Source organism: Clarias gariepinus, chromosome 3, assembly GCF_024256425.1.
Source record: "Clarias gariepinus isolate MV-2021 ecotype Netherlands chromosome 3, CGAR_prim_01v2, whole genome shotgun sequence".
Lineage (NCBI taxonomy): Eukaryota > Metazoa > Chordata > Actinopteri > Siluriformes > Clariidae > Clarias > Clarias gariepinus.
Window position 1 is genome coordinate 11,919,002 of NC_071102.1, and position 18,518 is coordinate 11,937,519.

The 18,518-nt window shown below is 37.3% G+C and overlaps 1 protein-coding gene across 2 annotated transcripts in view; it reads left to right on the forward strand.

Annotated features, from left to right (window-relative positions):
- Positions 1 to 834: 834 nt before the first annotated feature.
- map1aa (microtubule-associated protein 1Aa) overlaps positions 835 to 18,518 on the forward strand; it is a 28,164-nt gene continuing 10,480 nt past the window's right edge. Inside the window, exons 1-4 of one of the 2 annotated variants that reach the window (XM_053492907.1) lie at positions 835 to 994; positions 3,116 to 3,217; positions 18,187 to 18,269; positions 18,371 to 18,511. In XM_053492907.1, coding sequence (XP_053348882.1) covers positions 835 to 994; positions 3,116 to 3,217; positions 18,187 to 18,269; positions 18,371 to 18,511 — 486 coding nt within the window. Of the gene's footprint in view, positions 995 to 3,115; positions 3,218 to 13,163; positions 13,228 to 18,186; positions 18,270 to 18,370; positions 18,512 to 18,518 lie in introns of those variants that run through there. The other variant, XM_053492908.1, reaches the window with a different exon arrangement.

Here is an 18,518-nt window from a genome sequence, read left to right on the forward strand (position 1 = left end):
TATGGATTTAATATTCTAATAAATTATTAAATAAACATTGGACAGCGGAAAACATTATAACTTTAATTTCTTTATATAAATTTGCTAAAAATGCTCTTGCTTTATACTCCTTATTCTGCACTGGGTCATGGGAGGTCTCGAGCCTATCCCAGGGGACTTAAGGCAGTAGGCTGGATATACTGGATGATGTGGCACACATGCACAAGCACAAGCACATATGCACACACACGCACACACACACATTATGAGTGAATGAACATTGAATAAATAATAATTACGTTACAGCACAGTGAAATAATTTAAGGAAGGCAAAGGCAGGACTCAAGCCCTCAAACCTCAAGTTGTGAGACCACAGTGCCAATTAACTATGTAGCATAAGGTCATCATCATCATCATCATCATCATTAGCTGTAGTAGAAGTAGTGGTAGTATTCTGCTGGTGTTGCTCTAAGTTATATTTTTACTTATTTATGTAGTCTTTACATCAAACTGTAAATAATACTTTTGTAAACAGTGTTATACTGACAGTGAAATTACAATAACGTTTTCTATTCGTTTCTCACTTAAAAATATATATTTCATTGTGTAAATCTAGCATGTCCCTTACAGTTCAGTGGAGCAGAGTGCGGTTTATAATTGGAATTCTTATATTATGATTAATTTGCTGACGTCAAATAGGCATACAGCCAGTCCGCCAATCAGAACGCCTCACTTTTTTCGCGGCCTCTGCTGTTGGTCCTTCTCTAATTAACCCCGCCCCAATCTCAGTCGGCTCGTGCATGCAGTTGTCATGGTAATGGCAGTGGTTCGCGCGTCGCACCTGGTTCTGTTGCCATGGAGACGGAGGTGGGCGCCGCTCGTGCCGCAGTAGACGCTGCGGAGCGGCAGTGTGTCGGTGCGACTTTCTGCTCCACGAGATATTATCTGCTTATAGTGATCGGGGACGTTTCAACGGAGCATCAGCTGAACAGAGTGAAAGAACAGATTAAACAGGGTGAGTTTTCTGACAGCTTCAGAAGAATTTAAAGTGTGTTAGCATGTGCAGGATTTGCATTTTGAGTAATAAACTGATCGAATAAATTACATTCAAGGCTAATTTCCATCTTCACTTGTAGCCCTGAGTAATATGGCAACACTTGTGTCAAACATCTCCCATCGTTACACTGTACACACCATCATCCCTGCTGTGCACTGCAGAACAGCAGATGTTGGAAGATGTGTGCATATGTCAAGTCTTTATTTTATTGAAGTACACTGTAGTTATTGCATTTTCCTTTATATAATTATATACCATCCATACAATACATCCTGCTATATGTACAATTAATATCCAAAAGTCTCATAAAAAGGTACCAAGGACTTACTACTGTGCTGGTACTCTTACAGGTTTATCTTTTGTATCTGCTCAAAGGAACATAATTGTAATACAAAGACACGGTTGGACTCCAAAGACCATTGTGCACCTTTGGGGAATTGAAATGTACTTGTACAGTACACTGTTTAATGCTGTAATTTAGCAAGAAAAGAGATTGTGCTCTATTTTGGTGCCTAATTATGGGCATGTTTTAGGTGTTGTATGAAATAACAAGATGGTTTGCTCCACAGAGGACTAAGCATCATGTTATTGTTTTTTAAACTAAAGGGTGAAAGCATTATTATTATTATTATTATTATTATTTGCAGCTGGATTGTCCATTTTGCACTTTAAAATATTAATATACCAACACATCTGGAGACAGATTCATCTGGATCACAAATGTTCCTGTTGGCTTTTTTTCCCCTGATTTTTGCCTGTTAACTTGCTTGTTGAGTGCAATTTTTTAACACTCAATCCCACAATCAGTTGCACTGATTACAAATTGCAGTCAAAAAAAAAGGTTAAAGGACCTGAAACGAATCTGCCACGAAGATCAGGCAAAAATCACGATGGAAAAAACAGTGCACTGTTTCAAATCTGTGCCCTGATTCGGTCACTCTAAAACACTTCCGTTTTAAATCACTCATTTGTTTGTTTCACCTTGTGTTTCTGCCCACTGATCTGCTAAAAGCAGACATTTTTTAGTTCTTTAAGTCTTGTAGGTTCCCCCTGTATTTTGCTCCATTCACTTTCGGTTTTGATAAAAAGCACATATTCTGAGTATGGAACGCAGCTCCAGAGCAGTGATGCTCCGACCACTATAGTTCACTGTAGGGGTGGTGTTAAATAAAGTATAATCTGTGTTATGTTTGCACCACACATAGTCTTGCTAAACTTTTCCAAGTACTGTACATCTTCTCATGCTTATACTGTATATGGCCCTCTATGTGCAACAGTTTCCTTATAGTCCTTCCCATACAGTCCTGAATTAAGCAGCACTCTTGAAAAGGTTTCTGGTGCATCATTTCTCCACCCTCAGTCACTCTCAGATAATATAATCTTATAGCTTAGAAATAAGGTATAAAATGATATCTAAGCGGTTAGACATGCCAAAAACAGCACTGCACGATCAATAATGAGAAATTGGAAGCTGCATCATGCCACCCAAGACCAGGCCCTCTCTCGAAACAAGACAAAAGCCAACAGATGTTCAGCCACTTAGATATAGTTTTATACCTTATTTGTAACATATAAAATTCTTTTACCTTATCTTCGACTTATTTAGATTGCTCATTAGCCTTTATTTTTTACATCCATCAGAATGGACTCTTTAATGACCTTTAACTGAGTTTTTTTTTTAGATGCTCTTCTACAAATAAATGCCAATTATAAGTCTTCTGTGCCCTAGTTAAAATTATATTTTTTATCTGAAGGTTAAATTCTGCAGCATTCTTCAGTTTTTAAGTTTCTGTAAAAAATATTGGCTGATTCATTTTGACTTATTGCTGTCAAAACAGCTTCTCTTACTCCAAAAATTGAGTTTTCAATAAAAAAATACTGGCAGGAGAAACGCATATTTATAATTTTTAAATAAATCTGATAGATTCAGGGGTGGGGGTGTTGAATAATTTGCAAACCAGTAGATAACAGAGAAACAAGACTGGTAACAGAAACCTAAAATGACAGACAAACATTGTTATACTGAACCCATATTTTATTGTACTTATACAACATTTATTGTATGTTTTTTTTACACAGGGCTTCACTCATGGGAGGTCGATCTGACAGTCTGTGATTTGGCCAATGAGCTACAGCTTTTCAAAGCCAAGCATTCAGCTCAGTTCTCTTCAGAGGTGAAAGGTCAGTATGAGAGATGGCACAAAGTTTAATTAAGGCAGTAAACTACATGTGCATGGAAACATAATGCAAAGATTGTGTAGGGTTACATTAATTTTTTTTTATTTATTTTTTTTTTATTATTATTATTATTTTTTTTTTTCATTTATCTGTAAGAATGTAAAACCATACTTCTGTTGCTTTGGTTTATTACTGTATGTTGCTTGTCGTTTTTGTGATTTGATCACATTGCATATTGCAGTGAATTACTTCGGATCATCATTTTAAATCTATTATTATATTTGTGTTTTCTTTTGCATTGAAATGAATGAATCTGTTTTATTTATTTATTTTTTGCTTTCACTTGTTTTAGGTGCAACCTTGTAAGTTGTAATATCAGCATGGAAGTTGCTCTATGAATAAAACTATTAAATTCTTATATTTTTGTAACTGCTTGGTAGAGTTTGTTTTTATACCATAAAACAGCCTTTGTTAACCATTTCATTACAATTAGTGAATAATAACAATCTCAAAAAGCATAATAAATTTTATTACAATGGCACCTGTCATGGGGGTGGGATATATTACATAACAAGTGAACAGTCAGTTCATGAACATGATTTGTTGGAAACTGGAAAAATTGGCAAGCATGAGGGTCTGAGAAAATTTGACATGGGCTCAATTGTGATTGCTAGACAACAATGTCATCTCCAGAACTGCAGGTCTGGTGGACTTTTTCTGGTATGCAGTGGTTAGTACAAGTGGTTCAAAACGTGGTCCATGGAAAAACAACCCGTGAATCAGTGACAAGGTCATTGGTGACCGAGGTTCATTAATGCACATGGGAGGAGAAGACTGGCATGTCTGGATCTCATAGAACAGCTACTGTAGAACAGCTTGAGGCCTGTGGAACTGGCTAGAGAAAATGTGTGCATTATGTAAAAGAGAATGTAGATCATTAGACCATCCATCTTTTTCTATTGTTCCATGGTCCACTGTCATAAACCTATTTTACTTGATTTCGGTGGTGGAAAAGGGTCACCATGGGCACTCTGACAAATCTCTAGCTACACAGCCCTATAGACCACATGCTGTGATGCACTTTGACACCTTTCTACCACAGTCTTCTGCGGAATCAGACCAGGCAGGTTAGCCTTCACTCCCCATACACATCAATGAGCTTTGGGTGCCCATGACGCTGTTCTTAGTTTACCGGTTGTCTTTTCGTGGCCCACTACATGCCAAAAACACCCCACAAAACCTGTCATTTGGAGATAATCTGAAACAGTCATCTAGATATCACAGTTTGGTCCATATCATTGATGCTTACTTTATGTAATCATTACACTTTTATCCTTTTATCAATTTTGAGAATTGTCTGTTTACTTGCTTCCTAATATATCTTACCCCTTGACGGAGATCAGTGTTATTTACTTCACCTGTCAGTGGTTTTTCTATTATCCATGACTGATGTATTATCTGTGGCTGTGTTCTAATCAGCATACTGATTTTTTTTTAAATAGGTGACATTATTTGGAGATTACCATATAGACACGCAGTTTAGAACACAGATAATACACAAATCAGCCATAATATAAGAATCACTCACATGCTTCAATTCATGTATACAGTTTTTATTCCGAAAACAAAGATTTATTATTTTTTTAATTTATTATTATTTAGCAGAGCCACTTTCTGCAATTTCAGCTTTGACAGATAATGGATTTTCTTAGTAGGGTGATTGTGACGCCATGACACCTAAAGCAAAACATCTGATTATTTTACAAAAGCCTACATCTGATTCATAGTAAACATCTCTCCATCGACAGCAGCATCAGTGCCGAGGAACTGCCTAGAATTGTACATCACATGACTTACTGTATTAACATGCTTGTTTTTTCTGAAGTGTATTTTAATCTGCAATAATGCTGAAACATTCTTGTGCTTGCTTGGAGAAGACTAGTAATTATAGTATAAAGTTGCTTTATTAGGTAGATTATTTGACCTTCTGAGAATTTTCATAAATTAAAAAATTATGCACGGGAAAACATTTCCTGCTCATATTTCCAACCTTCATCCGCTCGGTTTCTGTGAGCCAGTGTCCACTGTAGCTTCAGATTCCTATTCTTGGCTGGCAGGCGTGGAGCCTGATGTGATTTTTTTTTTTTTTTTTTGTAGCCTATCCCGCCTCATGGTTTGACATTTCGTCCAGTCTGTTATACTTTACAAATGTAAAATATGGTTATTTGAGTTACCTTCCTGTCAGCTCATGTACTCTAGACACATGGCTGAAGCCCTCAAGGGGTCACCACAGCAGATCATCTGATCTGCTACAACTTAGCACAGGTTTTACACTGGATTCGCTTCCTGACACAACCTTCTCATTCATGCATCCAGTAGCTGGATCTGTGCATTGGCTGGGATTCGAATCCAATACCCATACAAGGGTTCCAAACATGTACAGATAAAACAATATGTGCAGTATTATTTTAATTTAATGATGCTTTCTAGAATAATTAGTGCTAAGTTCATAGTTTTGTAGCTTAACATGGCTTCATTAGTGCTCACTCCATTTTGTGGCTGTGCTATATTTAGCCTGACCTGTCACCATGAGATTTTAACCCAATTAGTCGGCCTGTGCTCCTGACACTGCAGTAGCGAAGAACACCATGAGCACTTTATCCATCAGCTCAGCAGATATAGGGCTTTAGGAGATAATCCTTTAATATCTAAAATTACTCTCTTCACAGTATGGTATACTAACACTAACACCAGTTATCACAAACACATGCATGCTCCCCACACACCCTTATTTCCTGTGCAATATTTATGACACATTCCCATCAACCTCTCTTACGATTGCTGACACCACCTCCATCCCGGCTGTACCTATGAATTATACATCCTTTCCACCTTTGATTCCTCTCCCATAAACAAAGACATTGGTAGATTGCTTCCACTAAAATCCCACCCTGACACTCTCTCTCTCCCTGCTTTAACAGCATTAATGCAGGTCATGTAAGGCTCCATCAATATGTAGTAGAGACTGCAAGGGCACTGGGGGTGTTGGAGCAGAAATCAATCACAGTCACCACTGGAGGCTCCGTTCGAGACAGCGGGGATCAGGATCCATTTCAGTCGCCTGTCTTTTAACAGGCTTCAAACATGTGTGATGCATTTTAATAAACATAATTTATTGTAAGGTAATCACCTTTAAGCAATAGCAGTAAACAAGCCACAGTTCCATTGTGTGGGTTGTCTCAAAGGAATTAGTGTGAACAGAGGCAGGTTATGAGTAACAGCTACGAACTGTCATAGCAACGCTGTGCGATGTTTGGAGGCTGCCTGCGATAACCCAGCGCTGCGTAATGTACTTGAGTGAAGAAGGCAAATAATGAGCAGATCAGGGGAAGGAGATGGAGAAATAAAGAGGTATAATGCACCGCTAACACTCACTGCTTTAAAGCCCTTGACACTAGAGTTGCTCTTTCTCCAAGGGCATGCGCTTGTACTGTAGGTGCAACTGAAGCTACAAAGTTGACCAATCTGGTTCAGAATTTTTTATATGCTGCTTGAACTTTTAAAAGTGCAGGGTATGAGTGGGAAGCACATAGAGAACCAACAGGGTGGACAACATATATATATATATATATATATATATATATATATATATAGTGATAAACGTAAAGAGGTCATAATGAGCCTAAAAGAAAGATTGTAAGTCAAAACCGTTTGTAAAACCTTTTCGGGTTTTGAGATGGCAACACTACCAACTGTATTCTCAATTTATATTCCTAAATGATTTTGGGAATTAAGCAGTAAACAGAGAACTCAACGTCTCTGGGTCTATCTATAAACCACAGGAATAAGGACCAGATACACTTGCGTCCCTGACAGGACAAAATAGTTACTATGTGAGTCAGTGTATTCATTTCCAGAATGAGGGCAACTATTGATCTCAGGTATGATTTTGGACATTTTTGATTAAGATAGATTTTTGGACAAGATTGCTTTTCAGCATTTCCAATCTCCCAGGACTGGGATCATGCTTTGAAGGAGCATTTTTATTAAATTCAAAAATGCTAAAAGGAAATTATTCAGCGATCAGCCATAACATTATAACACAAATCATTATGCTCCAAATTGTCCAGGTTTGCTTTGATCTATAGATATACAGTACTGGGCAAAAGTCTTAGGCACCATATTACGTATATGCTGTACCAATTTTGTTATATATGTTTTATATTTTATATATAACTTAAAAATTAATAAATAAATAACATTAAAGGAGAATATATGCATGATAAACATACATTTGAACAGTACTGTGTATAGTTCTTTATTAATACCAAAGGGAAATTGTAATGTTACAGCAGTCTTTGTGTTGCCTGGGCAGCTCTGGCTCCTTGGGGCATGACTCCTCAAGACCTCTGAGGTGTACTGTGGTGTCCGTAGTAGGATGTTTGCAGTGGATCCTATGGGTGTTGTGGGTTGCAGGGTGGGGCCTCAGTGGATCAGACTTGTTCATCAATTGGATTGGGATCTGGGAAGTCTGGAGGAGGCCATGAAAAGTGGGCTGCGGCGCACTGGTTGTTCTGGTACCTTTCTATCGTGGCCAGGATTGACTAGTGTTAAGGATGAAAGTAAATATGGTTGCTGGCAAAAATTTCTACCTCTGCGGTGCCATTTTTAATAGCTTTTTATATATACCTTTGTACAGTGTCAGTAGCCACATAAGCAATGTGTTGAAGAGTTAAGAATCCGTTAACACCCTTTTAACAGTATACAACATCACATCTAATCTCATCCCTCTTATTGAGTTTGACAATGTGCTCTGATTTACTTGGACATTAAGAGAAAACTGAACTAAACTGATCAGTGCAAAGTTTCCTGGTGTCTCGAATAACATTTTAGACAACATGCGCAATAGCATGCTGTATGTCCAGTTATTTCTACTAAATTAGCCTCATGCCAGGGTGGGGTCAGTTTAAGGCCATTAGTATAAAATTAACTTAATTTAATAATTAAATACAAAATTTTATACAAATGAAAAGGTCTTTTCAACCCAATGGCAAAGAGGGATACTCTCGATGGGGTTTCATTTATGAAAGCAATTATACTGTTTTACAAGATTCCAAAACATCAATTATAATTTATTTGCTTAAAAATGTGAGAAGTGCCGATAGGAAATCTCACTTCTCTTGGCAGTTTTCGTATAATTGGAACAGCCAGTTAGTGACCTCAACTCATTTATATAACAAGGCCATGTAATAGTACCACAGATGGAGCTGGCAGAGTGGATATAGTCATAATTAAGACTATTTAGTAAATGATTTTAAGTTGATGCATAATATGAAAGAAAGATATATTTGATTCCTGACATGCCTGCACGCCTCAGTTAACTGACAGTGATGGAGACACGAACAGAAAAGACAGGATTTATTAGATGATGTGTTTGACAGTTAGGACATATGCTGCCACCCAGCTTAAATAATAAAAACATCACGTATGTAGATTGGCAGGCTTTTAATGTAGAATGAGTCCACAGGGAACGAGAGCGTAGGGGGAAGTGAGCGAGATAGAGAACACGCCCTGCCTCTTTTCACTGAGCCTCACTGCTGTCTCTCACTGCCCTCTCATCTGATCTCAGGGTGTGTTCGTTCGCGTCTTGTCCTCTTGTACTTTAAGAAAAATCCCCCACCAATTCCCCGCCCACAGTTAGATGAGGAACGTAAAGCAGGAGCTCTGAGCACGCTCAGTATGACTCGCCTGTCTTTCCTGACGCTGTGCCCGGAATACTAATCATGCTTTGTGGAATGCAAAGTCATCTTAGCCTGTCTTCAGCAACAAATGTGTGACTGGTTCTTCGTATTTTTCTACACAGTAATACCTTTGTGCATTCATATTTTATATTTACTATATAAAGAGCATAATCCATTATACATTATATATTACCACATACTGTATATTTCATGTGTAGGATACCATGTGATTGAACATGAATAGACAGAAAATATCAGGATTAGTTGGATTTAAAGCCTTGAACATTATAATTCAATCCTATTATTATCGTAAACCTACATAGGAGACGGATGTTCTTAAAGAGAGACGGTATCTTCCCTAGGGTGGAGCAGTGTCAGCATCTTGGCATTACAAGCAGAATAAAGCTGTGTGGAGAGAGAAGGTAGGGTGTAAGCTCTGCTGCTGACAGGTCAGTCGATCTTGTGCTTGAAGGTTGATAAAAGAGGAGGACAAGTAGTAAGAAATGACAGCAAAGGTCAGGAAATAACCTTTTTGAGCACCAATTACAATTTAAGGACTCACAATGGTTATAGAACAAAAGCCAATTTAAAGTGTAGCTTGATCATTCTGTGAAAAAAAGGTCCCAAGAATGTATATGAGGAATACACCAGAGAAAATGAGAATGTTTATATGCACAATACAATATGGTAACTTAAAAAATGGCAGGTTGCAAAGTGGTTAGCATTGTCACTCTGCACCTCAAGAGTCCGGGTTCGATTCCCGCCTTGGGGTCTGTGTGGATGGAGATTGCATGTTTTTGGTGGGTTTCCTTGGGTACTCTGGTTTCCTCCCACAGTCCAAAGACATACAGATTAGGCTAATTGGCCTTTCCAAATTGCCTGTAGTGTGTGAATGAGCCTGTAAGTGGCTAATTAGCATTAGAGTCAACTTTTTTTGTGTTGTCTTACGTGAGAGTTGTTTCTTGGTTTTCCTAATCCAATGCGAGTGCTCTCAACCTCTGTGCTTTGCAGGCTGTTTCTGTATGTGCTGAAGGAGTATAAAGTGTTAAAATCTTGCCTTACTGCTGAGGTTTTTTTTCATCCTTTGCCTCAGTTTTACAATAGGGTTTTTGTTAAACCATCTACATCTCATGACCTCCTCTGGGATTACAGACAGAGGCTGGAATGGCCATTGTGGGCTCATGTGTGTTTAGTTAATTGGATTCTCCCAGCACCTTGACATACCTTAATGACTGCCACTATTACTTACAAGAACACTCACTATCACGACAATACAGACATTACTGATGGTTGATTTTTTTTTTTTTTTTGCTGACCCACAGCAGTCATACGGGCTAGAATGGGAGTGGTTTGTTGGCAATAAAGTCAGCAAAAGAACTGCGCAAGAAGCAAGTAATGACCCTTATAGATGACCATGAATATGTAAGAGCTTGTTTGGAATATTAGTCAGATTTGCAAGACAAAACCATTTGTAAATCATGGCATTTTGTAACAAAGAAAAATGGACACACATTTGGCCTCAGCACTTAAACGCAAAGTTATATTAAAGAGCACAGCCAGTATTATTCATTGCAGTAGTGTTCAAAAGGGTTACTGTAAATGTTTTAAATGTTAAGTTCTTCTCCACACCTCAACAGCGTGCACTAACGAAAAATGTGGAGGTGTAAATAAAATGAAGCTGTGTGACAAGATGCAGATCTGTGAACATCTCACCTTACTTAGAATTGGCACTGTCACTGACAGCAAAATCTCTGACTGAGACACCAGGCATGGAGCAGTCATGAAGCTGTAATTCGTGCAAGGGCGTGGTTCTGGGTTTTAAAAGATCGTCAATAATTCAGAGGAAGTTATTGATCCCAGTCCTTTATATCTCTTCTGCTTTCGCATGAACACAGAGCATCAGAACAAGGCCGTGGCGTCACCAGACTGCCATCGATCATCCACCACACCATCCGCGCACACACACACACACACACCCAGTGAAACCTGAGAGCACACTGTTCATGATGCTATCCCACTGGAGAGCTTTCTGTGCAATAAACGGTGTCTTGCTGACTGTCAAGGGCAAGCATGTCTGACACGACAGCCACAGCTCAGAATATGCCAGGAATTAAGGAATTTCTTATAAAACATCTAAAGTAATACCCAATATGGATAAAGTATCAGATTAACACAGGGTTTGTGATTAGATGATAATATGGTCGACACAAGTTCAGCACAGAGATTCAGCTCGTCTGACAACCCGGGTGTGGCAGTGAGACTGCTTTTCAAACACTTGTCTGGGATTTGCCTGGGATACTATTTATAATCCTGTAATAAGACCATTTTTAGTAAGATCTAACACATGCAAGTGCTTGAGAATGTCCCACAGAATACAAGGTGTATTCTCATCCGTGCTAAATTTGAATCGTTTTGCATTCAACCTCTGACTTTGTGTGTTTGTGTGCATAAGGCTTCTGAGAAGTTTAGAACTGAATGACTGCAGCCCTGGAAAGCTGTACACTTCCTCAGTATAATACACTACCAGTAATTATCATAAATCTGATCTTATGGTCCTCTGGACTGGCTGTTCAAGAAATGTTGTTGAGAAGAAAAAAAAACACTGATGGAGTCTGGTTACATTGGGTGGATTCAGACAGTCCCACCCTGCAGCTGCTGCTCCAGACATGGAATGAATTAAAATCCTACACAGCCCTCCCTAACCTTCGTCTGCCAGTATAGTTGTAGAATATAATCACATTCTTGGTGGATTTTATTCCACAGTCTCTAAAATGTAGAATAGCAAACAATGAATTACGGCACTCATCATTGTCACGTATCCACAAGCTTTATGTAGTACCTATATTTACTTATATGTCTTTGTGAATATTGGTAATAAGGTATTGATTAATCAAGGACAATGTGTTCAGCTCCAGGCCCTTGTGACTTCTCTGCTGACTTAAGTCAATCGATAAAAGGCATGAGGTTTCGCCAACAGAGCTCTGGGATCCTATTACTCATTAAACAAAAAAAAGAAAAAGAAAAGAAGTATCAGCACACAAAGTGGATGAAAGAGACAGAGCCTTGTGTACTCATCTCTTTCCAGTGTGGCATGTCTAAAAGCTTCTTGATCTGCATGACAACCAGGAAACCAGCTGCTCCCCTATTTTTGGTCAATCAGTTCGACATTATTGACCATGAAGGGGGATTTTCAAGGCTTTTTATTGAGTCAAAGGACCACCAAAAAAAAAAAAAAAACTGTCACAATAAATTTGCTGCCATGGTTGCATAGAGAATAATGGGTTTTCTTGGAAAAGACAACCCAAAAAGCCGTAAACAGTGATTCAAAAAACCTGTACAGATTTTCCATGTGTTTTTGTTGTCCTGAATCTGAGAAAGAACGTGTAGTAAACTGTACCATGTCTCATCAATAATGTGATGCTAATTTGTACCTTTCATATGAAGATGTATTGTATATAGCGTGAAATAAGGAACAAGAAAATGTAGTTTAGTGTAATTCAATTTGGTGTCAAATATCCCTCAATAAGCCGGCAGGGTGGGTTAGTGGTTAGAAGTGTTGGCCTGCACCTCTAGAGTCCAGGTTCGATTAGTGCCTTAATTGTGTGTAAGGAGCTTGCATGTGCTTGTTGGGTGCTTGCAGATCAGTCTAACTGGCAATCCCAAATTGCCTGTAGTGTGTGAATGTGGGAGTATGAGTGTGCACCTGCGATGGATTGGTACCTTGTCCAACCTTGTGCCTTAAGTGTCCTGGGATGGGCTCCAACCACTGCCCCCGTCCCCCCGCCACCCCCACAACCCCCTAGTTAGTTTGCTCCCCTAATTTTTTTTATATTACTAACTAAAAACACTCGTGGACATTACTTAGGCAGGGCAAGGCCATCTGAGGGGGTTGTATGCAGTAAAATGTGGATGATGTTTATTTATTATGTGTGTACAGTATATAATAATCCATATTTGTGTTTTTGTTTATCCTGACTCGCGCGCCCCACCCACAGGCCAAGTTATATGCTTACAAGAATGACTCAGGAAGAGATCAGATTCAGGAAGTTTCGTATATACGCAATGTTTATAACCGAGCTTTAGATGAACGTGTAACATCGCCGCCATTAACCTTTTTTTTTTTTTTTTTTTTTAATATATATATAAACAAAACGGCCTCAGTAAGTCCGCGCGCGCTCCATCCCCGCCCACTCCCCCGTCCCGTGCACGCTCGTGTGTCTGTGAGCGCGCTCAGCTCGACACACACGCGCGCGCCTCTCAGCATCATCAGCGGTGAGTCTGTTTATTTTAGTATTTATATCTTCAGAAATATATAGATTTTTAAAAACAGAATAACCTGCTAATATCACTTATTTAACCAGGATGGGAAATGTGATAATCTGTTAGTCGACGCTTAGATAATTGTGTTGTGTATTTTTATATTTATTTCTGAGAGGTTATAATTTATTTATTTGTTACTCTTATTGCATTTAGCAGAGATCAGTTGTCGCTTATGGTAAACTTCACGGTGTCTGGAATGTCAATCAGTTGCTATAGTGACAGCGCGTGATTTTAGAATGGCAGGTTATAATGGAAGAAAAGAAAAGACCAAATGCTTGTAGAGAAGAGAAAGGACGATCGGTCACATCACTAAGCACATCTCCTGGCTATACATACTATATCTATCTATCTATCTATCTATCTATATATATATATATATATATATATATATATATATATAAAATGATAATTATTTCATATGAATGACTTGAATGGCGTAAATAGGTGTTGTAAACACAGGGTTTGTTATTGATCTCCTTGAAACAGCTGAAGGTTGCAGAATTTCAGCATCCTCCTGCCTACCTGTTTATACAGCAGAGATCCTCTCTATGCAAAGTCAAGTCATGTTATGTATTGCTTAGCTGACCTACTTATTTATCCTAGCTTAAATATGGACTACAGACATATGCAATTCCAGAGATATGTCTACTGACATATGATGAATGCACAGATGCTGCATTTGGAGCATGAAATGTTATACATATATTGTAATTGTAAGGCTTGGATGTACACAGTAATGGCCTGTTTATTAGGGTGAAGCCAGTATGACTTCTTAGTGCATGAAACTAAAATCTTTTAACAAAAAAAAATGTAATGGTTTGTTTGACAATTAAGGTTAATAAAACATTTTAAAGATGACTGCTGTGTATTCTGGTTTAGATCAGTTGGACAAGATGTTCCGTATGCGAGTAATACAGCTAAAAAGATAGCTTGATTATGAGCACGTTTATAGCAAATGAGTTAAAGGTAAACACATATGCTTTTATTTTGACTCCCCTGCTATTCTCCTTGTCATGTAGACTATAACTTGTAAGCGGCAGACCAGATACCTTACTGAAGGTGAAATAGCAGTGATAGATAGATAGATAGATAGATAGATAGATAGATAGATAAATACTTTTTTGATCCCGAAGGGAATTCAAAACATCCAGTAGCGAGGATAGTAACATAATAGACAATGGACATGTAATTGCAGTTGTAAATCGCCAATTATGTAGCGGATAGTCAAAAAAAAAGAAAGAAAAAAAAAACACTTGGATGACAGCTATGCTTAAACAGAAATGTCGAAGAAAACAGAATATAATATATAAAAATATGAAAATATAACTAAATATATAGAAGAAATAAAGATGTATATAAATACATCGCATCTCTGTGAGTTGAAAGTAACGTAAGAGTATCTGTCAGACAGCATGACAGTGCAAAGGTGGGCCAAGAGTAGTTATGCCATGTGCTACTTAGTGCCTTCCTGCACTTGAGGTCATTTGTTCTCTGTAGTTATATTGTGTTTTAACAGACCATTAGCTGATGGTCAGCCAACAGTCACTGTTTATTCACTAGAGCTTTTATCTATATATCAAATTAATCACTTCACTGTTCTAAAAATAAAAATACCACAAGCATTAATGGCACTTTGTCATTTTTCATTAGGTTTATTTACCCAGAAAACCCTACAGAAAAAAACCCTAAAGAACAGGCTTTCTAATTCACACAAACTGATTACTGTGGTTTTAGAGAGATCCAGACCATGGCTCCTGAATAGAGGACAGAATTTAATTGGCTTTATTGATGTAACTAAAAAAAAGCTTAACAGGATTAAAAACAGTAGCTTACACTGCATACTAAATCATCAATTGCAGATTAACTTGGATACACACTTTTCCCTTGTTTTTCTCCTTCTCTTTTATGTCTTCTATCCATTTTGCTCCCTTTCTCATAACTCCATTAATGGACGAGTTGTGGTGATGGACAGGAAGCAGATGAATTGATATAAAAGGGCATCGTCATAATGTAATATCAGACTTTGAGAGAGATCATTTAGTTTAATGCACCTTAAGTCTGTTTCAAAGTGCCATCATAACAAGAAAAACTCAACACAATTGTTATGAAGTGTGTTTTATGATGGCAATGAATTTATTAGCCCAATTAAAATAAAAGAAACACTCATGCTTGATTTCCTACCTTCATTTGGTAACATACTGAAGCTAACATTACATTAGATGCATAACTGTTAAATGCATTCAAAATTAAAGAAGATATGCTTTTCTAAGATGCACCTGTTTTATGTGTTATTTTAATTTTAATAAAATATAAAAAATATGTAAAATCTTATGTTCAGCAATTACATTGATGAAAACTTAACAAATCCTTTCAGCCCTTAAGGTTTATTCACATACTGATATGAAGAGCTGTAAGCTATTGTATCAGCATTTGATATAATTTTATAACTTATTTTAGTTTAGCATTTAATAATAATTGCCTGATTTAGAAAAGTTAGTAAATGCCTTAATTATGCCTTTACTTAACCTTAAATGAAACTCAAAGTGTTTCATGTATATCTAGCCTTATTTTATAGCTATGTAACATGTATGTTAGCGTGAAGCATATTGAAGTTATGTATTTTATTTATAAGTCGCTCTGATTTTTTTTGTCATTGTCCAAATGAAGAAAATATCTTACATCTGCTTTGGTTTAACTGGGTATTTATTAATCTTTAGAGATGACATTGAAATTAAGGCAGTGGAAAGTTAATGGGACAATTATGTAGCCACTCACATTTCATTTAGAATTGACGGTAATTTTCAGAGATCTCAGATTTTATATTTTTGGAAACTAAACACAGCTTCTTGGACAGTAAACTTTCTGGGCATATAATCTAAAAACATTTTAATGAATTTAGATCCCATTTGTTATTCATGTCACATGTTTTATCTATCTTTTTTTTAATGAATAAAGTGTAATAAAACCTAACAAAACCCAGTCCTTATGGCAAAAAATTCATTCTAGTCTAATGATCATTACACCATTTTCTCCATAACAAATTCGGATTTTTTGTGCTTTTGGGTGAACTGCTCTAAAGTGTGAGCTCAATGATCTTTTCCTCTCCATTTAAATACAGTGTTTATATCAATTTTTTTAATTACCCGAGTACAGAATCAACTGTGAATTCCAGTGCAGTGTGACTTCAAGGAAAACGTGTAGATGAGAGCAATCTCATACTGTGGAGCCTTAAAATTACATTGTCACCCTTACTGGATTTTTAAATGTGTCTGCATGGTCAATCTGCAGGCATTTATACTGTATTTGTCAGAACATTCATGTTTCATAGAGACACTTGACTTAACACCACTTTTCACTCTAATTCCTCTGTTGTATTATCGCTTTCCGTTGAGCTGAAATGTGACTTTCTTGGCTTAAGCTCCCTGCCTGTCTAAATGTGCATTGTCACTGGGGAGCTTGCTGCCTTATTTTTGTTGTCCAGACCATTATCTGTTCTCTTTTTTTTTTTTTGAAGGTCCCATACCAATACTCTGAATGTTTTTGGGTTGCTATTTTCAGATAGATTAATAAAATACTCTCTGAGACATAAGAGTGAGTCAAAGGCAATGCAGTAAGGTCCATTTTAGTTAATTAATCTTTTTAGTTCTGTAGAAACAGTTGCTGTCCGCTGAATTTGTACCAGCAGTGTTTGGATGAAAAATGATCCAAATATAACCTGAACATGGCTTGTAAACAATTTGGCAGGTATAGCAGAAACACTGAAATGAAAATCCTTTATTTTTCATTTTCAGTAGAGAAAATGAACAAAGCACATTACGTTTATTTTTGTTGGGATTCCCCCTTTTTTTCTTCTACTTGAACTAAAGTTTTACTTCATTTAGTAAATGAAGGATACTTTGGTCATTTTTACCAGAAAAAAAGTGGTTAAGAAAGTTGTAAAATATGGTCAGGATAATACAATTACAGGCTCATCTGCTTATGAGAATAAGTAGATGCTGCTGTTCTTCATTAGTGCATCAAGTTTACAGGCAACTATATGCCGTCACTGGGGTAGTGATTCATAATTTACTTCGTAAGATGGAACAATTAAGCAACTTAATGGAAAGGTTTTAGTATCATTCTTGTTATATTTTGCTCTGTTTGAAATATGGTTTAGGTGCATATACATTATAGAGTACATACTTTTGTATGATTTTTCTTATCTCAGAAGATGTAAGGCTTACATTATTTAGATGTATATACTGTGTGTCATTGTATGTGTGCGTTAAGCTGGGAAATAAATAAGGAAACCCCCACCGCTCATATTTATGATATTATAAATGCCAACATTCTTGCCCCTCCTCCTCTGCAATAATCATTACACACACCCTATGGAACAAGCATTTATTCTTCTGTAGCTCTTACACAACCAATGTGCTTGATTACCAACCAGCTCTTACAATGACCAATGAGAGATTCATGCTTAATATATCATGACGTGCCACCTGGTAGTCTCTGCATGAGGCCTCTGATTTGTTGCGATGCCACACCTTTTTATATGCATTAGATGTGGGGGCTTTTACACTCCCTCTCACAGAAATGCTGCAATGCGTCGGATGGCTCTAAGACTGGGTCAGTGTAACGGCGGCAGCCGCTAGCTCACCATCCCCATGGCAACAGCCAGTGGGATGGCTTACAGAAGCTATGCTTATGTTTTTATTTCACAAAATATAATATATGCTTTCTTGAGGTTATTGAAGTTGTCAAATTTTCATAATTGCTTCTTTAACCATAAAATGACATAATAATCATAATAATCATAATAATAATAATGTTTCATTTGTATTTTCTTTCATCATACATGCCATTATTTTTAATAGAAAATTTTCTAGTCGTATAATTATTTATACTGTGTTTTTTCTCTTTTTGTAGGACAAATAACTCTACACCACAAGAGTGATGTCCTTGACACGGTTGTATTGGTGAATCCATCTGTGGACAATATTTCTATAGAGGTAATGATGCTTAATACAAAACATTTTTTCAACCTGACTCCTATTCTATCCCACATCTTTGATAGTACATATATGTATGCATGTATTTTTTCCCCAACCAGATCAGAACTCTACTCTGTGACTCAGCTAAACACAAGCTATTGGTCCTAAGTGGTCAAAGCACTGAACAAGGTGGTGACATCATCCTGAAAGGTGGAGTGTTTGACTGGAATCATTTCTCTGATATCATCACAAGTCAAAGAGTAAGCA